Here is a 24,598-nt window from a genome sequence, read left to right as displayed (position 1 = left end):
CTCGTATGTAACTTTTTTCAGTGCCCTTGTAACTTCGAATGGTCACTAAATGAATAGGGATTTATTAAATAAATAATAATAGGGAGCAAACCTCTGCACTCTGGCACTGATGATGTTAATGATCAATGGTTTGTGGGTAATGAAACGGCTACAAGCAAAGAAACGAGCAGCGAGACTCCATGTTTCAATCTTGTGCTACGCAGATTCTCTTCTATGGGATCTCATCCTGCATGTACAGAAATGAAGAAATTGTATTTTCCACTGTGTTTTCTATGTGACAAGATGATGGTGTTTTCATTTTTTTAAACAACTGCAAAGAGTTAAATATTGATTTAATTTGAATTCTTGGTAACTTATGCTTTCTTGGATTTAATTTACCTGCTTAACGTACACAAAAAAGCTTTAAATCTCCTTATTCACTGCTGTGTTCATTGACTTTGGATTCTCAAAGAACCATTTATCTGCACACTTGGCAAGGTGGGTTTATTTCAAGGTGTATTTCCTGATCTTCTCCTGCAGTCAGTCCAAAAAGACAAAGCTTCTCCTCCGGCCTCAGGACTGAGGCAGGAAAGAACTTGCAAGCATGGCCATTCCAAGGGCTCCAGGATATTTGGGGTGGTTAAAGGTGCTCGTCTAAAAACCAGAAGACCTTCAGCATCAATGGTTGCTGGAGACCGGTCCTCCTTTCTCAGCCCAGCCCACCTCACAAGGTTGTTCTTGTGAGGAAAATAGGAGAAGGCAATAGCAGTTCCCCACCTTGAGGTGTCTATCTAAAAGAAGGCAGGAGAACCAAACAGCACGGCCTCAGTCTCCGTACAGGCGAATTGGCTTCCTTGCCAGAGCCAGTCTTTCCCAAGGTGGTGCCCCCCGGCTAAGTCGGCTGTGCCAGATGAGGCCCTCCTCAATCTGGCCTGTGCCTCTTCCTAGCCCAGGAAGCCCCAGCCAAGAGCATGGTGGTCTGTTGAAAGTAGAGATTTGCTGCTGGGACACTCGCCTTCTCTGGCCATTCTTGCTCAGGCTCCCTTGGGATGCACAAGGAGACCCCCCCCCCCCAAGAAACAGGGTGGAGAAGATGGCAGCAGCTGGGGACCCTAACCTCTAACCCTTAACAATAATCCCTACCCTAACCCTATCCCTTAACCAAAACCCTAATTCTAGCCCTTAAACCCAACCCAAACCATAGCACTAACACCTGTAACTCTAGCCTTCACCCTTAACCCCTTTTTTCAGCGCTTTTGCCCAAATCTTAGCATGCTACGTTATTGGTTTGAAAATTTTGATTGTCACCACATAAATTGTAGCTATATTATATGTAACATTTTCCAGGTTAATTAGCAAATTGCAGCTCATAATATTCCTTCTGATTTTTTTGCCCTTACAAACATTTTCTCACAAAAGTAAAATATTTATTTTTAGAAGGCAGCCAAAAAGAGTAAAAGCAGGGGTTGGGGTTCAGTGATTCTGCTTCATCCAAGGACCGTCTTTTTCCTCCCATCAAACGAGAGTCTGGGGTTGGGGCCTGCAAGGTGAGGCCTCTAAACAGCTCCAAAATTAAAAGCCTCATCTACCCTCCTCTACTTAAAAGGGGTTTGAATAAGAAAAAATGATTTTAACAGTATCTATCCCTACCCTAATCATTCCCAGCAGACACAGCAGAGCAACCCCCATGAGAAGAGCCTCACAATGAAGGGAGCGGGGAAAGAGATGGAGACCCGTCGCGTCCTTAGGCAGATCGTGTTCAAAGGACCCTTCCTGGAATTAGGTGAAGGCAGCACATAAGCACCATCTTGAGTGTCCTTTGCTTGCTCATTTCTGGTCCGTTCCTGGTACAAGCACTAATTTGAGATCTGTGTAACTGTGATGTGTCTCTGTTCCTCTCACCCGGTGTGAACAGACAAGGCTGTCAAGTCGAGGGACAGATTTTCTCTGCTCACTGCTCTGTGCCAGCCCTTGTGGCTTCTCCAGAAGAAGAAGACTTGCTGGCAATCAACCTGGGGAGCCCCAGAGGTCGTTGGGGGCTCTCTGGCTGACAACAGCCACACTTCCACCAGCCTGGTTGCCGAGCAAATCGCTCGGCAGCAAAATAATAAACCAGTGGATCCAGGCAGGCATTGAGGCTGGTCAGCGCCATAGTGATGCGACGAGCCACGTAGGTGGTGCGGACGAGGGTGCAGTCACCCAGGACACCCACCCGGCCCAATGTGTGCACCAGCTGCACAATGTGATACGGTGCAAAGCAGACCAGGAAAACCCCAAGGACCACCAGCACCGTCCGCAGGGCTTTGCGTCTCGCTGCTCGGGAGCTTGCCTGCAATCCAGGGGAAGCCAGGAGGCGCCAGGCAATCAGCGGGTAGCAGACACCGATCAAAAGAAGAGGCAGCAAGAAGCCAATCACGGCAGCAAAGATACTGATGCCCGAGATGCGCCCCTTCCAGGAACTGGAGGAGAAGTTTTCAAGGCAGGCGGTGCGGCCATCGGCGAAGGGGCTGGTCAGGGACCCACGGAGGGCCAGGAACAGGATGGCCGTGATGAGGACCAGCCACACGCCCAGAGCAGCCACCAGGCGGTAACGCAGCTGCCGGAACTGGAGGTGCTTCAGCGGATGGACGACAGCTACATAGCGCTCGAGGCAGATGCAGGCCAGGAAGAGGGAGCTGCCATAGAGGTTGGCGAAGAAGAGGCAGCCGGTGATTTTGCAGAGGGCTTCGCCAAAAGTCCAGTCATTATGGCGGGCGTGGTAAGTGATGCGGAAGGGCAAGGTCAGCACAAAGAGCAAGTCAAGAGTGGCCAGGTTCACCAGGAAGACATTGGCCGGGGCAATGGCTGATTTGGTCCGGAGGAAGTAACCCAACACAAAGAGATTCCCCCCCAGGCCAAGGAGGAAGACCAAACTGTACACCACAGGAAACAGGATGTACTGGAAGTCTGCACTCTCCGAGCAGGGAGACGTGTTATTAGAAGGCAGTCCGGAGTGGTTCTGTGGCGGCAACTGGGACAGAAAGAAAAGCATTATAGCATTTAGTGTACATTTAGTGTTCATTGTATTTCCTCCAACTCAGCACCCTTTCCCAGGCTCCTTTGCCTTTATGCTAAATTTGAAGGTCTGGCTGACCACGGAAGCCGGACCTCAGATGCCTCGCTTAACTCAGAATCATGGAGCGATGGCTAATATTTGTTGATTTAACACATTCCCACATTCCCATGACCACCTGCCTCAATTTGGACAGCAAGGAAAGAGATCTGTAACTGAGTACACTGTAACTATAACTCAGCACACCAGAAGTGCTTAAACCCATGCTGACAGATGATACCCAGAGGTTTATACAAAATAAAAAGTTGGAAGGGAACTTGGAGGTCCTGTCCAACCCCCCTGTTCAAGCAGGAGACCCTATACCACTCTGGACAAATGACCCTACCCTACAATCCTACCGTACACAAGCAAGATTGAATCAACAAAGAAATAACCAGACAAATAAATAATTTTACATAATTAATATTCCTATTGATTGGGTTTACAACCAAAACAATCTATTTTGTTCTCTTCCTAGGAAGTAAAAAAAAAAACCCACAACTTGGATTGCCCTTGTGGCATTGTGGCCCAAATGGACAAAATAGTCTAGTATATTCCTGTTGTTCAAGGGGCTTGTCAACAGCTTGACAAGGGTTGGTAATGCAGTTTAGTTCTTCTGTGTCATGGCCCCATTGGAGCCTGGATCCAAGGAGGAGGATGAGACAGAGCTAGGGGTGACAGAGGAGCAACCACAGGAGCAGGACGAGGCAGTTCCAGGTCACTCAGGCCTGGTGTTCTGCCTCAAATGTTACTAAACTATCTATTTACTGTCTAAGCAGCACACCTGGGAAGGGTCGCCAGTGAAGGAGAGAGGACGCAAGACGACCAAGCGATAGGGGAGGAGAGGGCAGGAAGCAGAGCAGAGGAGCAATGGAGCTCCAGTGATGAACAATTACCTTCCCCTCCCCATCCCTGAGTGTGGAGAATGGAGAGGAAGTGGGATCAGCGCAGGGCAACCCGACTCGGAAGGAGGGCGCCCGCCCTCTTCACAAAGCTCACCTGGGGAATGAGGTTTAAAGAGATGCCGTTGGGAGGGGCAATTGTTGGGAACAAGCATAGCCTTTCTCCTGTCTCACATGCTGTGCCTTGCCTTGCCCTGCTTGCCCTGCTTGCCTGGCCTGGCTATGTCTCAGTTCGCAGCAACACAGTTCTACTCTGGGCTGTGTTGCAGTCCCAGTGAACTCTTCCTGTGACGAGGACTCCCTGGAACTAAATTCCCTGAACTGTGGCTGCTCTCAGAACTGTGCTGCTCCCCTGGACTAATAGCAGCCAGGAACTACTGGAGGTGCATGTTTAGAGATTGGCTCCTGAACTTGCAGTGAATGGTGGGACTGTTGGAGGAAAGTTGGAGCAATAAAGGGAGTTAAGTCTTCGTTCCTGCTGTGTTGCTTCCGTGCCCAGCCCCTGGTCATCATATTCTTTTTCTGTCATGCAAAAGCCTCTTTGACAAAAGCTATGCAGTAGGCAAATGTGACTCTGTAGGCCTTTGTGGAGCCTCTGAGATGAAATCCAGCAGTGGAAAGCAAGGAATGAAGAGTATCACGGAACAAGCCAGACTAGAGAGGAAGCTCACTTATGTATTGTCGTGGAGGTTTTGTAGACCGTAACCTTATCCGCTTACAAATGCACCAAACAGACGAGTCAGAGAGGAGTTTAAAACAAACTAGTTTAATAAAAACAACAAAACAAAATCTACAAAAGAATATCAGTAGTCATCTGACTTTCAGCAATGTTCATTCAGCTCTTCAGGTCTTCCTTCCTCAGGAGGAGGCATCAGTGACTTCAGCTCTTTGTCTCTGACCCAGGCAAGATGCTAAGTAGATGCAAGCGTGCACGAGTGCGTGTGCGTGTGAGCTTGCTTGCTTGCTAGCTGGCGTGTATGCTTCCTGCTGGAGAGCAGTTCCTTATATACTGAGTGAGTATCAGCTACAAAGCACGGGAAACTCAGAGTCAATAGCTACGCACTGATTGGTCCATTCAAACATTTGAACCAGAAGCCAATCAAAGCCAATCAATAGACACAGTGTTAGATCAGGCGCAGGAACAGAAGACGTGACCAGCTCGATACATGTAACAACTTTATTTACATAGTAACAAGTAAAAGAAGACTGCTGGCGCGCTGCCGGAGCTCTCCTTATATTCGCTCCCGGCAGACGCACCGCCCCTAGACAGGGATTCAAATCTCCCGCCCGATGGCTGGCAGCCAATCAGGGCGGATGCCCTTATATGGACATAACACTCCTCCCCCCTTAGTCTGAACTGTCAATCTCGTTTACAAAAGTCACGTAGTCGCGCAGGTACGTAGGACGCCTCGGCACCCTAGCTGACCTGCGCAGTCTCACTTGTTCTCCGTCTCCGACCTGGATGGACGGGGCTCTGTCGTCTCCGGGCTCCCTCTCCGGAACCGGGCTTGGTTCGGCTGTCGAGTGAGCGGGGTCACCCCCAGCGCCTCCGGCCGGACCGCAGACCTTGGGTGGCTGGTTCTGGTGGTCTTCTTCCTGGCCTGTGGATCTGTTTCCTCGTCTCGGTGGCTCGGTTCCGACCCGGGAAGAGCGTCTGAGTCTCAGTAAGTCCATCGTTTGCTCCTCCCTGGTCTCCCGGGCGCTGCGGTTCGGTTGCGGTTCGGCCTGGTGCCGGGTGGGTGGTGGTTCTGTTTGGTGCCCTCTGGACCGGCCCGCCGGCTGCGGGAGGTGCTGGCCCGTGTTGCGTTGTCCGACCTCGCAGGGGTGGTGTTGGTCTGCTAGGTCGGGCTGGCGTTGGTCTACCCTGTCTGGTCGGTGGTTGTCGACCTGGTCGGGCTGTTGTTGCGGCACTACCTCTGCGGGGCGGCGGAGGTCTCCCTTGCCGGGGTGGTGCAGGCCTACCTGGCCGGGTTGTTGTCGGCTTTCCCTTCCCCCTAGTCCCTGGTCTACCGTTGGGTGGTGCCTGGGGTCATCCGGGTCGGGGTGTTGTTTCCTGGCTGCCTCTTGTGATGGGCGGGGGTCCCTCTCGCCGGGGAGTCGAGTGCCACCCTTGCCCATAGGTTTGGGGGTGCCCGTCTTGGATGGGTCCCGGTCTACTCGCCTGGGACTGCAGTCTCCCTTGCTGGGCTGGCATGGGCTGCTGTAACTGGTGGGGTGCGCTGCTCCTCCTCTGGGCAGGTCCCGGTCTACCTGCGGGCTGGGTTGGTGGTCCTTGGCCTTGCCGTGCCCGGTGCCCACCTGGCTGGGTTGGTGGTGCCATCCCCCGTGCGGTTGGCCCCGGTCTACCTCGCTGGGCTGCCGGTGTGACAGCATTTGGTAGTGGGCTGGGCCAACCTTGTCGGGGTGGTGCTGCTCTGCCTCGCAGGGGTGTGGTAGGCCTACCTCGTCAGGGTGTTGTAGGCCTACCTCGTCGGGGTGTTGTAGGCCTACCTGGTCTGGGTGTGGTAGGCCTACCTCGCCGGGGTGTTGGAGGCGTACCTCGTCGGGGTGTTGTAGGCCTCCCTCGTCAGGCTGGTTTTCATGTGCCCCCCCCCACCTTTTTCGGAGTTGGTCGATGTGGCGTCTCGTGAACTGTCCATCTTCCAACTCAACGATGTAGGATTTGGGCCCGGTTGTGCTGGCAATTTTCCCCTTCAGCCACTTAGGAGAGCCGCTGAAATTCAGCGCGAAGATTGAATCTCCTTTGCTGAAGGCGCGAAGCGGGCGGCTGGCGGTTGCGGTCACTTCCGGGCTGTATTGGGGGTGCAGCCGGTCCAAGGGTGACCTCAACCTTCTGCCCATCAACAGTTCGGCCGGGCTCTTGTGGGTGGTGGCGTGTGGCGTGATGTGCTGTGTGAGGAGGAAGTTGTCTATGCGCTCTTGCCAGTCCCCCGGGCCCATCTTGGTGAGGGCCTCTTTGGTCAGCCGGACCATGCGTTCGGCTTGTCCGTTTCCGGCCGGCCTGTAAGGGGCGGACAGGGCGTGGCGGATGCCCAGTCCTGCCAGGAAGGACTCCATGGCCAGGGATGTGAGCTGGGGGCCGTTGTCTGAGACCAGCACATCCGGTAGGCCGTGTGTGGCAAACAGGCGGCGCAGGGCTCGGATGGTTGCTTCAGTTGTGGTAGATGCCATCGGCACCACCTCGAGCCATTTGGAGAAGGCATCTACCACGATGAGGAGGTGTCGCCCTTGCATCGGACCCGCGAAGTCAATGTGGATCCTCGACCAGGGGTTGCTGGGGGTCTCCCACTTCGCGACTTCGGATTGTGGCGGCGCTGGGCGAACTTCTTGGCACGGGTCACATCTGGAGACCCATTGTTCAATGTCTTTGTCCATGGAGGGCCACCAGACATAACTCCGTGCCAGGGCCTTCATGCGGACGATGCCCGGGTGCCCCTTGTGTAAGGTTTCTAGCGTCCGCCGTTGCAGGGTGCCTGGAATCAGCACCCTGTCTCCCCATAGCAGGCAGCCTTTGATGGTGGACAGCTCCTCCTGTTTCCTTGCGAACGGGCTGAACCTTTCCTCTGGCTTTTCCGCTGGCCACCCTCTGAGGATCCAGGACTTCACTTGGCGGAGTGTGGGGTCCTTTTGGGTGTGGACGGCCACATCTGCGGATGACACCGGGCAGCTGGCGTCGTCATCAATGTGAAGTAGGTGGAGCGTGGGGGCTGGGTCCTCGACCGGCTTCCTCGACGGGCATCTGCTGAGGGCGTCAGCGTTCCCTATGGCTGTGCCTGGCTGGTGCACGAGCCTATAGGAGTAGCCAGCTAGGAAGATGGCCCATCTCGTCATTCTTGGGGACATGAAGGTCGGGGTTGGTTGGTCGCCCGCGAGGAGTCCCAGGAGAGGCTTGTGGTCTGTGACTATGGTGAAACGTCTTCCGTAGAGGTATTCATGGAAGCGCTTCACTCCAGCCACGATGGCCAGGGCTTCTTTGTCCAGCTGGCTATAGTTCCGTTCTGCGCCGGACATAGTCTTTGAAAAGTACGCGATTGGGGCTTCCGAGCCATTGGGCAGTTCGTGGCTGAGGACTGCCCCCACCCCGTAAGGCGACGCGTCGCAGGTCAGTCTGATGGGGAGCGTCTCGCTGTACTGGATGAGGACGCTTTTGGACGTCAATAGTCCTTTGATGGCCCGGAATGCCGCTTCCTCTTCCTGGCCCCACTTCCAGGAAGCCGATTTCCCCAGCAGGCGGTGGAGTGGCTCAGCAACTGTGGCTTTCTGTTTTAAGAAAATGGCGTAGAAGTTGAGCAACCCAAGGAAAGCCTGAAGCTCTGTTTTGTTTTTTGGGCTTGGAGCTTCATGGATTGCTTCCACTTTTGATTTGGTGGGGTGTATGCCTGTGCTATCAATGAGGAAGCCCAGGAACTCGACTTCCTGTACTCCTATGATGCACTTGTCCCGCCTGACCCTCAAACCCTTGTCCTTGAATCGCTGCAGGACAAGCCTGAGCCTTTCAAGGAGCTGGGGTCTCGAGTCACCGGAGATGAGCACATCATCGAAGTAAGGCACCACCCCTGGAACGCCTTGGAGAAGGCGTTCCATCATGGATTGGAATATGCCAGGGGCAGCGCTGACTCCAAATTGGAGGCGGTTACATTTAAATGCCCCTCTGTGCGTGACAATTGTCTGAGCCTCCGCTGTTTTGTCATCCACTGGCAGTTGCTGGTAAGCCTGGGCCAGGTCCAGTTTCGCGAAAATTGATCCAGATCCCAGGGAATGCAGCAGGTGTTGCACCACTGGGACTGGGTATGCGCTCTGTGCCAACGCCTTGTTGATGGTACAACGGTAGTCAGCACAGATGCGCACAGACCCATCATGCTTCAGTGGGGTCACAATGGGGGTCTCCCATGAGGCATGATCGATCGGTTCCAGTACGCCCTGGGCGATCAGCTTATCCAGCTGTTCATCTACTTTCGGCCGCAGGGCAAATGGAACTCGGCGGGGCTTAAGCCTGATTGGGGTGATTCCCTTGTCCAGATTAAAAGAGATTGGCCTCCCCACAAATTTCCCCAGCTTACCATCGAAGACTTCTTTGAACTCTTCGATGATGGAGTCGAGTTCGTCCCTGCGGATCTCGTGGATGCCCTGAAGTGAAAGTCCTAGAGGCTTGAACCACTCCACGCCCAGCAGGTTCGGTCGGCTGTGCTGCACGATGGTGATGGGCAGCTTTCCATCGAAGTCGTTGTACTTCACATGGATGGTTGCTCTGCCTAGGATGTCGATGGGGTTTCCATTAAAGTCCACAAGTTTGTCTTTCGGGGCTTTCAGCTGGGTCCTTTTGTATGCCGGTTTCAGCTGTTGTAGGTGCTGCCAGTCCATGATGGAGAAGGCGGATCCGGAGTCTACCTCCATCTTGCACGGAGACCCCTCTGCTAGCAGCGTCACGTGGAACTTGGTGGTCCCCTCGTCGCTTGTGTGAGCAATGGTGGTGGTCTGGTGCACCGTTCTGTTTCGGGGATATTCCTCCTCCCCGCGCCGGGACTGGTTTGAGGACCGTTTGGATGTCCTCTGGTTATCTTTGCGATTTTCCCGGAATCGCGGTCTGGGCGGCTCCGGGGCTGGGTCTGTGGCTCTGCAGGCCTCGGCGATGTGGCCCCTCTTCAGGCATCGGCGGCAGGTCGCGTCCCTCCATCTGCAGGTCGCTCTGGGGTGGTCGCCTCTGCAGCTGCCGCATTGTTCTCCGCGGTCGCCATGCGGTGGGGTTTCCCGCCTGGGAGGGCGGGACACCTTGTGGATGGCCATTTCCTCATCAGACTCGGATTGAGTGGTTGCCTCGTCCGATGAGGTTGGGCCCGACTTGTGGATCTTATGGATCCCTCTTGCTTTTACCATTGCAGCGGCTGCTTGTTCGGACGTTTCCGCCGCTGTTGCCTCGTCGAGGACGTCTTTAAGCGGAATCTTCTTCCTGCTGAGGAATTTCTTCTGCAGCCCCACATCTCGCATTCCAAACACAATGCGGTCCCGGATGGCATTGTCCACATTGTCGAACTCACAGTTGGCAGCGAGTTGGCGGAGCGCTGCCACGAATTCTTTGATGGATTCACCTTCCCGCTGGTTTCTTTGCTGGAAGGTGAACCTGTTTGCGATGGGGGTGCCTGTAGGTGCATAGTGCTCCTGTAAGACGTCCTGCAGGTCATTCCAGGACATCTCCTCGATGTCCCTAGGTGCCACGAGGTCCATCGCCATCTCTAAGACGTCCGATCCGCAATGAGCCAGGAAGAGGGCTCTTTTCCTCTCATCATCGAGGTTCTGGTATCCATTGCCTCGCAGGAACTGCCGGAATCGGACCATGTATGACCTCCACTTCTCCCGGGATGGATCGAACGGGTTCAGCGCGGTCATCGGGGCTTGCGGGGTAGCCATTCTGGAATTCGCTGTGGTGAGGTGACTTCAGCTCTTTGGGCGATCGTGCCGTGAGTCTTTCTCAGGTTCTCTTCTCTAGTCCTTCGTCGCCAGTGTTAGATCAGGCGCAGGAACAGAAGACGTGACCAGCTCGATACATGTAACAACTTTATTTACATAGTAACAAGTAAAAGAAGACTGCTGGCGCGCTGCCGGAGCTCTCCTTATATTCGCTCCCGGCAGACGCACCGCCCCTAGACAGGGATTCAAATCTCCCGCCCGATGGCTGGCAGCCAATCAGGGCGGATGCCCTTATATGGACATAACACACAGCAAACCATGAGATAACTTTTCTCTCACATGTATTGACATCTGTGAATCTGAACACAAGAACATTCAAGGCAGAACAGAGAGGAGGCAAGAAACAAATGGGTTATTGTAGCGAGGTACTACAGGACCTGATTACAAAACTCCCATGGAGGAGAGACTTAGCCCAAATGGGAAAGTTCAGTTCTTGGGACCCTTGCTGGACAACTAGCTTGGCCAAGATAGCCAGGTCTCCCTGGGTGGTTCTGTGGCTGGTTTCACTCTCCAGAAGGCTGAAGAAGGAACGAGGGGGTGGACTGGGACTCCTTGCTCTGATCCTGCTGCCTGGAGTGGGAAAAGCGGAGGGAAGCCTGGAAGAAAGTGACCAAGAAAGGAACACAGAAGCACAGGTATGCACTGGGCTTCAGGGCAGCTGGTTTCAGTAAGCTTAAAGAAGTCCTGGATGAGAACCCATGGGCAAAAAAATCAGGAGAGATGGTAATTTCTCAAGCATAAGGGAATAAAAGTGCAATCAATCCGACATCTTTCCAGTGAGGACAAAGATGGGACTCAGGATAGAGACACGTTCTGGATGCATAAGGAGCGCTTAATTAAGTTACAAGCCAAGAGGAAGTTTGAAGTTGCTTAAAAGTGCAAAGAAAAGATTAACAGGAAGTGGAAGACGGGTGCAATTTCCAAGAAGGCATACCAACAAATAGTCCCTAATATCTGCTGAGCTAGGAAAACTAAAGATTGCAAGGAAAGCTAGAAGTAACATTTACCCCCACTTCCTGTAGCAAAAGAAAATTAAAGATAGGGTTTAGGATCTAGACCAGTAGTGGGTTTCAAACATTTTCCCTACCGGTTGGGTGGGCGTGGCTAGGTGGGGGGCATGTGACTGAGTGAGCGTGGCCAACTTGACATCACTCACGCCCATGCCCACTCAGTCACATAACCCCCCCTAGCCACGCCCACAGGAAAAGGTAGGAAAAGGTTCGCAATTTCCACCTATCTACCCCCGCACTCCCTTCGCCAGTCACCCCTGTTTCCCCTCCTTTAGTGGCCCCGGCCCTAGCCCCCACTTCCTCCCCCACCACTGCCTCTTTCTTTGGGCTGCTTACCTTCCATGGCGGCTGGTCCAGGGTCCAGAAGGCAAGCTGAGCAGAGTTTTTGGTGACCCCCAGCCAGCCACCACAGGCACAAAGCAGCTGTTAAAGAGGCGGCAGTTGGCCGCAGACCACCAAAAAGTACCAGAGATCACGGAAATAGCTACTGCCGTCATCATCATGATGAGCCTTGATAGTACAGTGGTTTAGTGCACCCTGTTATTAACACAGCTGCCTGCAATTTCTGCTGGTTCGAATCTCTCCAAGGCTCAAGGTTGACTCAGCCTTCCATCCTTTCTAAGGTAGGTGAAATGAGGACCCAGTTTGTGGGGGCAATAAGCTGACTTTGTATAAAATATACAAAAGAATGAAGGCTATTGCTTAATGCATTGTAAGCCGCCCTGAGTCTCCGGAGAAGGGCGGCATATAAATCAAATTAAAAAAAAAAAAATCATGTTCTTCATGCATGCGCATCCCATTGGACTTGCAAGGCAATGGGACACGCGTGCGTGAAGAACATGGCGGTGACGAACATGGCAGGTGGGGTGAGCGAGTGGCGACCGGGGGACCGGTTTGGGGGTATGGCCAGCCGGCCATCACTACCGGTTCAACAACCTTGGCCAAATTTCCATCAATGGTTCGCACGAACCAGTGCGAATTGGCTGAATACCACCTTTGATCTAGACAGCTTACAATACAATACAAAATAGAAATATAGAAACCACTACCAATTAAGGTTACAAAAGATTAAAAGCAGAGTAAAAGACGAGTTTAGGGTGAAGCAGGGGAAATGCCTTCTCTATCACTGCACCAACCACCTCCAGCCTACAACTTCCCTATCAGGGTCCCAGGCCAACTGCAGAGCCAGGTGAGGCAAGAGGTTCCAAAGAACGGGCTGGGGGGATGAGAGGGGGAAGGTTCTTCTCCTAGACCCTGCCACCTTAAATTCCTTGGCTGATGGGGTTTGCAGTTGTTCCTGTTCAGGTTGCTGCATTCTGGACCAATAATAGCTTCTTGCCCATATAGTGCAATAATAGCTACTCTGCCCATATAGTGTGTGTTGCAATAATCCAAACACAAGATTAACAGGGCATTATTGATTGTGTACTGGGCCTCATGATCCAAAAGAAGGGACAATTGGTGCAACGCACAAAGTTGCACAAACGGTTTCCTAGCCACAAAAGCCACCTATTCCTTGAGCAGGAGTCAGGAGATCTAGAAGTCTAGGAGAAACCCCAAATTAGAATATAACAGAATAAAGTTCTAGAAGGCAGCATTTTCAATATTACGCAAAAATCAAGATCCCGGGGAGGCATAACCTCAGACAGGAGGAAAGTTCAAACGTCATGTCAGAAAGGGTGGCTTCACAGAAAGAGTAGTGGAAACTTAGAACCAACTTCCAGCGGAAGCACTGGCCAAATCATCAGTAATTGAGTTTAAACATGTTTGGAATTTTCCTGCAGTCAGTTTTCTTTGTTCTAAGTAAATTTTGCATTGGGTCTATCTGGGGCAGACATCCAGGATTAAGAATGAGAAATCTCTGGATCCCAAGACTCCACGTATTCACAGCTGTTCCACCAGGGTTCAGCCAAAGCCCACTGTCCTCCATCCAGACCCCCACAGCCTCCAGGTGTTGTAACATGCTCAAGAGCTAAACGTTTAGTCATTTCAATTAAATTTACAATTTCTATATTTCCTTTTTGCCATATTTATTCCTCATCTATTTTTTAAAAAAACCAATATTACCCTTCATCCTCATCTCTAATCTTAATCAAATTCAAATTTAAACACTGTTTAAATTTGTGAACCAGCCAAATATTCTGTTCAAAGAAAATACATTGTATGTTTGTATGTGTGTTTCTAATTATTGCTATTTATTCATATTTGTTCTCTTTTATTCTTTAAAGTTTAACAATTCATTCTTTATCTTAATATCTTTATATTTGCTTGGGGTTGGCTTTCTTCCCTTTCATCTTTTTTATTGTACAGCAATCTTTCTCCTCAAACCTACCACCTCTCTCTTTTCTTTCCTTCTTACTTTCTCTTCCCCCCACCCTCTTTTTCTCCTCCCTACTTCCTCTTTCTTTCTCCTTCTCCTCCTCTCTTCCTCCCTCTCTTACCCTCACTCCTACTCTAATTTCCATTCCTTCATCCCTCTCTATTGCTGTAATCCTAATTGAGCAGCGAGCTGAAAATTGGAAACACAAAGCTCTGCATGGCCAATACTTGAAAAGTAGTATTTGACCAGAAACTAACTTGGAACTGGTTAAGATCAGGAGTATTGAAAAAAGAAACAGAAAGCTTTATTTTGGCAGCTCAAGAACAAGCCCTAGCCACAAACTGTATGAAGGCAAAAATTCAACATGTTACCACCAACAGCAAATGCCACCTCTGCAATGAAAATGAAGAGACAGTTGACCACCTGATCAGTGGGTGCAGCAAAATTTCACAAACTGACTACCTACAACGCCATGACCGTGTTGCTAAAATCATTCACTGGAAATTGTGCCAGAAGTTTGGATTTGAGTACAGCAAAAACCACGGGGAACATCAGGTTGAGAAAGTTTTAGAGAATGAGAAACTCAAGATCTTGTGGGACTTTAGGATTCAGACTGACAGGCACTTGGTCCACAACACACCTGACATAACAATAGTTGAAAAGAAAAAAGTATGGTTCATTGACATTGCAATACCTGGTGATGCACGAATTGAAGATAAGCAGCAAGAAAAAATCACAAAGTACCGGGACTTACAAATTGAAGTTGAGCGACTGTGGAAAAAGAAATCGTGTGTTGTCCCGATTGTAATTGGAGCCCTCGGAGCAATACCCAAAGGGCTACCCCACTATTTAGAAATTCTAAATTTGCCGGACTTGAACATTTTGACTCTACAAAAAACCACCTTACTCGGAACAGCTTACATCCTCCGACGATACCTTAACAGTTCCTAGGTCCTTGGTTAGGACTCGAGCTGCTGAGCTATTAACCAGCCTCAAAGGCTGTGAATCTCACTAAAAATTAACCAATAAATAATAATAATAATAATAATAATAATAATAATAATAATAATAATAATAATAATAATAATAATTTTATTTCTATACCGCCCTTCTCCCGAAGGACTCAGGGCGGTGTACAGCCAATTTAAAAACACAGGACACAACAATAATTAAAAATTAAAATAATTAAATAGATTTGGCCAATTTAAAACCCCAAAAATTTAAAATACCCCAATTTAAAATTATTATGTTGATAGCCCTGCCTGGCGGAACAACAGGGTCTTCAGTGCGCAGCAAAACATCCGGAGGTCGAAGATCTTACGTATTTCCGGGGGCAGTTCATTCCACAGGGCTGGGGCTCCCACAGAGAAGGCCCTCCCCCTGGGTGTCACCAGCCGACATAACTTGGCTGATGGCACCCTGAGGAGACCCTCTCTGTGGGAACGAACTGGACTTGATGAAGTCCAGGTATTTGGGGAAAAAACATGAATGCTTTGGGCTTCACCTGACCAAAGGGCCAGCTGCCACCAGGAAAATGATAAGCAATATTCAACTTTTGAAGCTTCTCCTAAACATGCAAACTCCCTGAGGAAACCATGGCAGCTGAGGGTTCCCCCCACTCCACCATCCCCAGGTACAGAAAAGCAGGAATCCTTAAGCTTGTCTGGCAGCTGCAACATGGCAACAGCCATGAACTTTTCAAATGAAGTCCCAGAGCCCAGTGAACAGAAAAGGGTCAGGATCGGCCACTCCCAAGGCTCTGAAGCTGCCACTCCTCCTTTCCCCATTAAAGGCTAAGCCATAGGAGGGGGGGTTTGCTATAGAGCTTGACAGCAGCACAAGGCTGGGGGGGGGTGTCATGGAGGGAGGACTGTTGGCCTTCCTTTTTCTCCAAGAGGACAAAGTGGGAGATGAGGGAGCAACTTTTCTTCCCAGCTGTCCAGAGTGCTGAGAACTTTCCCATCCAAAGAACAGAGGGTGGGATTGGGGGGGGGGGGGGGTTGGCATCAAAAGTGGTTGGCAGACGTGCAGTCTGGCCTGAACCCTCCCCCATTCCACCCTCTATTCCTCTCCAAGAATTGTGGGGTCCTAGCAGGTGACCTTCATCATTGTCACCCTCCTTCCCACTTGCCCATACCTCTGGGAGCTCCATGGAGGTGACTGCTTCTGTTGTGTCCTGTTGTGCCAGGACTGTCGACTGCCTGCTGCTCCCCTGGCCTGCTGTAACCTCACCCCCAGCTCTCTCACACACACACACACACATCCCCGCAGATTCCAGGAAGACTCGTTTGGGACCTGCCCCCTTCCAGCTCCGGGAGGGGGAAAGCCCAAAGAGCTCCCCAGCCAGTCCCTTCCCTGTTCCTTATCTGGCTGTTGTCAGGGGGAGAGCAAAAGGTGAGCTTCGGTGCTGGACTCTTCAGATTCTCCCACCCAAAAGCCGTTACCTTGGGGGGGAGAGACCAACTCAGTAGCAGCACCCCTTTCTCATTCACTCTCCCCATACATCCCCGCCCAGTTCTCTGTGGCAAGCCAGAAATGCCCAGAATTGCGCAAGAGGTCTGTGTGCACTCACAAGTTTTCTTTTTGGGCTAAAAGAGGAAAGTCCAGAACAAGCAGCAGGGAGGAAGGAAGGAAGACACATCAGCAATATCAGCACCACCTCCCTTTCTCCTCCCCACCTACCACCACCACCACCACCACTCCTTTGTGTTTCTTTGCCTCCCCTTCTCATGTGTACAATCTCCTGATTTTTTTTGGAAACAAAACTAGGTAGAAAGTGATCACACTCGAACTATGGATTTTAGGAAGGCAAATTTTGATAAACCAAGAGAAACAGTAAATAAGGTATTCTGGGAAGAAAACCTTAAGAGCAAAGGTTTTGCAGCCAGTTGGGATTTTTTGAAAAGGGAATTAAGGATGGCATCACATCAGACAATGTCAGTGAAAAAGAAAATCTTCTAAAGAAGCTGATGGGGTTGGACAAGCAGCTCACAAGAAGGAAAAAACTAAGACTAAGAAAATATACTTATGGAAAATGAAGAGAGGGGCTCTACAAGTAGAGACCTCTACAAAACCTCTGTCCAGAAAAGTCTGGATGAGGCCAGGAAGGTAGAAGGTAGGTAGAACATGAGCAAAGGTTGGCAAGACAGGCAAAATTTAGGAAGACGAATTCCTTCAAATATGTCAATAGCAAGAAAATGTCAATGGAGGCGATGGGCCAATTGCTGATTTTAGATGGCGAAATCTGAATAAGTGACCAGGAGAAACCAGGAGACCTCAGATGCTGTTTTGTCTCTGTGGAAATAGTGATTTCAGGAGCATGGAAGGAAGGAATACAAACAGAGAGTGTGCAGCTGAGTAAAGATGTGGGCTAGGGTCTTCTTGTTAAGGCGGATACTTCCAAGTCCCCAGACCCTCAAGAAACACACCCTGGAAGATGGAAGAAGCTGACGAAAGAGTCCATTTTTCCCAGGTGAAATTGCTCAGATCCAGGGGTAGGTTCTACTTAACTTTACTACTGGTTCGCAACAGAGCCGCATGCGCAGAAGCATTTTGATGACGTAGGGGTCAGTGGGCAGAGCCTCCTGCCGGTTTTACTGCCGGTTCTATAGAACTGGTGCGAACCGGGGGCAACCCACCACTGCTCAGATCCATTCACAGTTGGAGACCAAGTAGAGCACAGATCCTTTGGAGATGCAAGGGGAACAGGCTTACCCAGTTCTCTGAGAACAGTTTGATCCTGACGAACTAGAAGGTTCTCAGGACTTTAAGTACAGCCAACTGTGAATTAGATCCCTAATCCTCCTGGCTGGTTCAGGTGGCCTGGGATGAGGAGCTGTGGGTAAGTCCTAATGGTGGTTAAATTTATTTTATTTATTTATTTTAAATTTATATACCGCCCTTCTCCCTGAGGACTCAGGGCGGTGTACAGCCAGAATTAAAAAACATAAAATACAAATATTAAAAAACAATTAAAATATATATAAATTTGGCCCAAAATTAAAAATACAAACCAATTAAAACATTTAAAATTTCTTCTTAAGCCAGCCCGGCTTGCTGGAAAAAGTGGGTTTTAAGGGCACGGCGGAAGGCACTAAGGTCTTGGATTTTGGATTCTCCTTATCTCCTTGTGATGCCCCGTGGTGCGTCACAATGGTTTGCACTTCTGTGGTGGCGACATCTACTGGAAGTTGCTGGCACGCTTGTGCTAAGTCTAATTTGGCAAATATTTTTCCATTCCCTAATGAGTGCAGCAGATGTTGCACGACTGGTATCGGGCAGGCACTCTGTGGCACTCAGGATGCATTTGTAGTCCGCGCAGATGCGGATTGACCCATCTGACTTAATAGGGGTGACTATTGGGGTCTCCCATGTGGTGTGGTCAACCGGTTCCAGCACCCATTGGGCAATTAGTTTGTCTAATTGCTCATCTACTTTGGGCTGGAGAGCAAACAGAACCTTTCAGGGCTTGAGCCAGATCGGGGTAACACTGGGGTCTAGATTAAAAGATATAGGTTTTCTTGTATACTTGCCTAGGTTCCCATCACAGGCATCCCCAAGTTAGGCGAGCAGCATCTAGATTTCATTTCCTTGGATCTTGTGGATGCCAGTCACCCCTAAGCCCAAGGTTTTGAACCATTCGATGCCCAATAGTGTGGGTCTGATATTGTTGACTATGGTCAGTGGTAATTATCAACAAAAGTCCTTAACATAGTCACTCTCTCCAGCACCAGGATGCTTTTCCCTTGGAAGTCAATCAAGGTGTTTCTCTGGGGTATGAGTTGTTTTTTCTCCATGATGGGGATGAGCCCTTTTAGTGTTTGCCATGACATGATGGTGAAGAATGATCCCGTGTCCAACTCCATGCTGCATGGGGATCCCTTTTTTTTATTATTGAAAAGTTTTACAAAAAACAAAAATTTTCTTCCCCCCCCCCACATTCCCCCCGCCCTTTCCCTCCCCTCATCCCACCCTCCCCTCCAGACTTCCCAGAGCAAAATACAAGGTGTTTCATTTAATAATCATAAGATAGATTAACCTACTTATCCTCGGACTACTAACTCCCCCCCTGAAACCTTAACTCCACTACAGATAACAAAATACTTCTAATACTTAACATTCATTCATAACCTATTTGATATTTTCTTGTCTGATACTTATTTTGAATATAGTCAATCCATCTTCTCCATTCCGAAATATATCTTTCTTGTGTATAGTCCTTCAAGTACGCTGAGATTTTCGCCATTTCTGCTAGGTTCGTTACTTTCAATATCCACTCTTCAAGAGTAGGCAAAGAGTCCTTCTTCCAATATTGTGCTACCAACAGCCTAGCTGCTGATATTAGATTCAAAATCAATTTAGTCTCTGATACTGTACAGTCCGTAGTTATACCCAATAGGAACAATTGAGGAGTAAATTTCAACCTTCTTTTCAAAATATTCTGCATCACCCACCAAATTTTTATCCAACATGCCTTGATTTTCTTACAGATCCACCATACATGATAATAGGTTGCATCATTACATTCACATCTCCAACATTTAGCTTGCAAATTTGGGTACATACATGATAATTTTTTAGGATCTAAGTGCCATCTATAAAACATTTTATAAAAATTCTCTCTCAGATTTTGTGCTTGCGTAAATTTAACATTTCTGACCCAAATCTTTTCCCACGTTTCCATCATCACTGGTTCCTGAAAGTTTTGTGCCCATTTTATCATGCAATCCTTAACCAATTCCGTTTCTGAATCTATTTCCAATAATGCATTATACAACCTTTTAATATGCAGCTGACTTTGATCTCTAATCTGTTTCACCAGATTTTCCTCATTTTGCATAACCCCAATTTTTTGATCCTCCCTCCATCTAGCTTGAAGCTGACCATACTGAAACCAAGTATAAATTATCCCTTCTTCTTTTAATTCATCTAGAGATTTCAGTTGCAATTTACCCCTTTCCAAAAGAAGAAGCTCTTTATAAGTAATCACCTCTATTTTTTGCTCTATACTTATATTTTCTATTGCATGTCTGGGATTTGCCCATATAGGTATCTTATAGTTCAGCTTATATTGGTACTTTTTCCAAACCCTCAACAATGCATTTCTAAGTATATGACCCTTAAACACTTTATCCACTTTTTTTCATATAACAAATAAGCATGCCATCCATATAACAAATCATAACCTTCTATGTTTAACATTCTTTCTTCAGTTAAGTTTAAGGTGACCAGATTTTAACATTGGTAAAGAGGGACATTGTGGGCGTGGCTTATTTTGTGGGCGTGGCTAGCTGGTCATGTGACTGGGTGGGCGTGGCTAGCTGGTCATGTGACCGGGTGGCCATGGCTATGTCTATAGGGTAAGGTGAACAGATTTTAACATTGGTAAGAAGGACACCATTGTGGGCGTGGCTTATTGTGTGGGCGTGGCTTGGAGGCCATGTGACTGGGTGGGCGTGGCTACCTGGTCATGTGACTGGGTGGCCATGGCTATGTGTATAGGGACTACTCAGAGGGCTGAAAAGTCATTTCTGACAGGTCCTCACACTTTTGACTGGTCCTCACACTTATGACCATCCTCACATTTATGCCCGTGCAGCATTCTTAACAACCATGTCACTCATTTCACAACTGCTTCTCTTCAACAAGGTGACAAGATAGGGCAAAAATGTAAAATGTGAGGACAGTCGTAAGTTCGAGGACTGGTCAAAAGTGTGAGGACCAGTCAAAAATAACTTTTTCAGCCCTCTGAGTAGTCCATATGCACAAAAGGACTAACCAGAGGGCTGAAAAAAGTCATTTCTGACAGGTCCTCGCACTTTTGACTGGTCCTCACACTTATGACCATCCTCACATTTATGCCCGTGCAGCATTCTTAACAACCATGTCACTCATTTCACAACTGCTTCTCTTCAACATGGTGACAAGATAGGGCAAAAATGTAAAATGTGAGGACAGTCGTAAGTTCGAGGACTGGTCAAAAGTGTGAGGACCAGTCAAAAATAACTTTTTCAGCCCTCTGAGTAGTCCATATGCACAAAAGGACTAACCAGAGAGCTGAAAAAAGTCATTTCTGACAGGTCCTCGCACTTTTGACTGGTCCTCACACTTATGACCATCCTCATATTTATGCCCATGCAGCATTCTTAACAACCATGTCACTCATTTCACAACTGCTTCTCTTCACCATGATGACAAGATAGGGCAAAAATGTAAAATGTGAGGACAGTCATAAGTTCGAGGACTGGTCAAAAGTGTGAGGACCAGTCAAAAATAACTTTTTCAGCCCTCTGAGTTTTCCGTGGGCCGCCCATGAGGTCAATATTGAGGAAAGACACGGACATGAGTTTTCTCAGGATGAGACGACCCAGATCTGACTCCGGAAGCCTCTTTTATTGAACACAAACAAAGGCAGGAGGGGTTTGTTAGCATAAGCCAATAATGTATTACAGCATGTCTCATGTAATGCATACGTAAATACAAGTAATACATGGAAGCAATGCCCATATTTGGGAAGATCTACAATCCTAGCTGCTAGTGAATTGTTGCAGCCCTTATCTATGAGTTGTTCCAGCCCTTATCTAGTTTTTCGCATACGCGGTACAGCATATATTATTGTATTTAACTTTACAAAATACACATATAAATTGTATATTTAGATAATCGATTAGATTCCATATTTGTAAATATACAAGATGACTACACATTGCCAAACCGTAGAGTTAGAAATGTAATATATTCTTTATTCAATAAAACTTCATAAAAAAAAAGAGAGAGAGAGAGAGAGAGAGTGATGTGATACTTGTTTGCATCACACACGTCTGAATGTCCCACTGCCATTTGGTTAATTCCCCTCGCTTCTGGTTATGGTTCTTCCTGCCATTTATTCCGTTGAAAACCCAGTCTTTGGTTGCTTTGCCTTCCTGGTGCGGTGGGAGGTCTTGGTTGATAGGGAATCGGTTGGGTAGCCCTGAAAGCCTCCGCTATGTGTCCGTTCTGCTGGCACCAGCGACAAATGGCTTATTTCAACCTGCAGACTGCTCTGGCATGGAAACCCACACACCCAACACACTGCCTAGGGTCAGCACCTTTGTAGCTTACCCTTTTCTCCATCTGGACACGGTGTACTTCATCTTCTCCATCAGACTCCCTGTTCTGTCCCCCCTTCCCTACACAGGCAAACACACAACCAGGCATGCCTGCCAAGGTTTTATTATGCAATCAGACTAGAATCCCTTGCAGATAAGAGTTTTGGCACTAAACTGCGAAATGCCTGCCAAGTCAGTTTTCACTCACAGTAAGCGAGAGAGAGTTTATCCTCAGTCCGGTCCAGTAGCAAAAAAGTAATCCACGAAGCAAGAGTTAGCCAAGGTCCAATCCAAATATGTACAATCCAGATTTCAGGTAACGCGATATGGCTCTCAGGTTTTTAACTTTGACCGTGACAAAGCCTGAAGAGCAATTACACCCACTTTTATTCCTTGTGGGGTGTGGCTCAGTGACTCAGCTCAATCTCTGGCCCTCCCATACCTCTTTCGTTGCTGCGCACGCTTCTCCCTCCGATGCTGCCTGGGATCAAGCCAGGATTCATCATCCTCGCTCCCTAGCTGTTGTTCTCATATGCTTTCCTCCTGGCATATCCCAGGCTGTTCCTCTTGGCCTTCGGATGAAACCTGAGGCATTGCCAGAAAGGAGGGTCCTGGAGAGGGAGGCCTTGTCAGTTCTTCCCCATCACCTTCTGAGTCCTCTTCCTCTGTTAGGACAGGCTCGGGAGTCGGGGTCACAACACTCCCCCTCAGATTCAGGTCCTCCCATTGTCTTTCTAGTTCCCCTTGGGTGTGATGGATGCCGCCTAACTTTCGGATGTCGGTGGCAGAGTTATTGGACGACTCTGCAGCCTGGGCTTCTTCAATTACATCTTCAAAAGTGGCTCCCCTTCGGATTAGTAGTTTCTTCTGCAAGTTCAGGTCCCTTATTCCAAAGATGATTCTGTTCTTCATCATTTCCTCAGGATTCGTTCCGACTCACCATCGGTGATGCAGTGGGAGCGTAATGGTCATTCAAAATGTTTTGTAGCGGCTTGCGACTTGGCGGAATGATGCAAACTTCGGGGTTCTGGAGCGAGCATCGATATCTCAGCTGTTTTGGGGGTCCATAAGGGACCATAGCTGACCCATAGGGTCGGTGAAGAAAGGGGGCACAGGCTGGAGTGGACAGGAAATCTGCAAATTCTCTGTAGCGCCAGCGAAGAGCTTTCAACTCTACAGCTGGGAAGACAGCCATTGAGAACGGTCACAAAGCCGGAGCAGTCACGAGTGAAGGGAAAGAAAGAGGAAACAAGGCACAACATTTGGGTGAGAAATAAATTGCTGTCTTGGAAATAAGACTGAACTGAAAAGGGAAACAACAAGAGAGAGGGGAAGCAGTAGAGAGACAGAGGAAGGGAGAAAAAAGGAGAGGAGAGGAGAAAAAAGAAAGGGAAAAGGAGAGGAAGAAGAGGGAGGGGAAAGAGGAGTAGAAGAGAAGGTTAGAAGGAGGGAAGAAGAGAGGAGTGGGGGAAGGGAAGGGGAAGTAGGAAAGAGAAGGAGAGGAAGAAGAAAGTAGGAGGAGAAAGAGGAAGGAAGAGAAGGGGAGGAGAAGAAAAGTTGGAGTAAAAGTAAATGGTAAAAGAGCAGCCCCGAAAAAGTAAAAATGAAAAATGAAAGTTAAAAGATGAATGAAAAATGATGGATAAATGACTGTACATGTAAATGTGTTTATGAGAAATAAAAATAAAAAACTTTTTTGAAAAAAAAAAATGTTTTGTAGCATTGTCCAGGTTATTGATTCGCTGTCCATTGGAGCTGCTAATGTCTGTGCCATCTTGTAAATTTTTGGCCTGCAATAACTAAGGAAAAGTGCTCTTTTCCTGTTTTCGGGGAGGTCTTGGTAGTTGTTGGCTTCCAGGAACATTCGGAAGCGACCCGTGTAGGTGCACCATTCCTCCGTTTTGGGGTCCAACAGTATGGGTGAAGTTTGTGTGGTCTTGGGTTGGCTGCTGCAGAGGTCGTCCCTTGCAATAAGATGGCCACAGATGCCACGAAGTTGAGGTCAACTCTTTGTCTGCCTTTGTCCTCTTCAGGATCCCACCTTTGTCGCCAGTGTTAAATAGGGGGCGCAGTGAAGAGGCAGGACGTGGAAAGTATTTCAGCACTTTTATTATGGACTCGCGATCAGAATAGACTTGCCGGAAGGGTGCTGGAGCTCTCTTTTAAAGAGTTCTGTCAGCCAGCCAGCATTGACAGCAGTTTATTTTTCCCGCTGCTAGATGGACCAATCAGCAGCGAGTATGCAAATACGGTCCTCTGTACGTGCATACGTAACATTCTCCTTGAGCAGGGGATTGGATTAGATGATTTCCAAGGTCCCTTCCAATTCTGTTATTCTGTTATTATTCCTGGCATTTATTGCAAAGTCATTCTGAGCCTTAGCATTCTTGACTCCATCCTTTCTAATTCAGGCTAATTGCTGGTTTTAGTTGTGTCCCACTTTCCATTTTTTATGTTGTTGTTAGTTGTGAAGTCATGTCCAACCCATCGCAACCCCATGGACCATGTTCCTTCAGGCCTTCCTGTCCTCTACCATCCTCTGGAGTCCATTTAAGCTCACGCCTACTGCTTCAGTAACTCCACCCACCCACCTCATTCTCTGTTGTCCCCTTCTTCTTTTGCCCTCAATCTTTCCCAGCATTAGGCTCTTCTCCAGGGAGTCCTTCCTTCTCATTAGGTGGCGAAAGTATTTGAGTTTCATCTTCAGGATCTGGCCTTCTAAAGAGCTGTCAGGGTTGATCTCC

General features: G+C 48.7%; 1 protein-coding gene across 1 annotated transcript; it reads right to left on the bottom strand.

Annotated features, from left to right (window-relative positions):
* Window positions 1–1,428: 1,428 nt before the first annotated feature.
* On the bottom strand, window positions 1,429–23,049 carry LOC139315137 (lysophosphatidic acid receptor 6-like). The gene is made up of 2 exons (XM_070941157.1): window positions 22,795–23,049; window positions 1,429–2,989 (listed from the first exon to the last, which is right to left on the bottom strand). The coding sequence occupies exons 1-2, from the start codon at window positions 23,047–23,049 to the stop codon at window positions 1,931–1,933; spliced, it is 1,314 nt and encodes a 437-aa protein (XP_070797258.1). The 3' UTR covers window positions 1,429–1,930.
* Window positions 23,050–24,598: the final 1,549 nt, after the last annotated feature.

Source organism: Pituophis catenifer, unplaced genomic scaffold (assembly GCF_029215685.1).
Source record: "Pituophis catenifer annectens isolate HBS135680 unplaced genomic scaffold, rPitCat1.0.hap2 SCAF_3, whole genome shotgun sequence".
Lineage (NCBI taxonomy): Eukaryota > Metazoa > Chordata > Lepidosauria > Squamata > Colubridae > Pituophis > Pituophis catenifer.
This window is presented reverse-complemented; position numbering and strand designations above follow the sequence as displayed.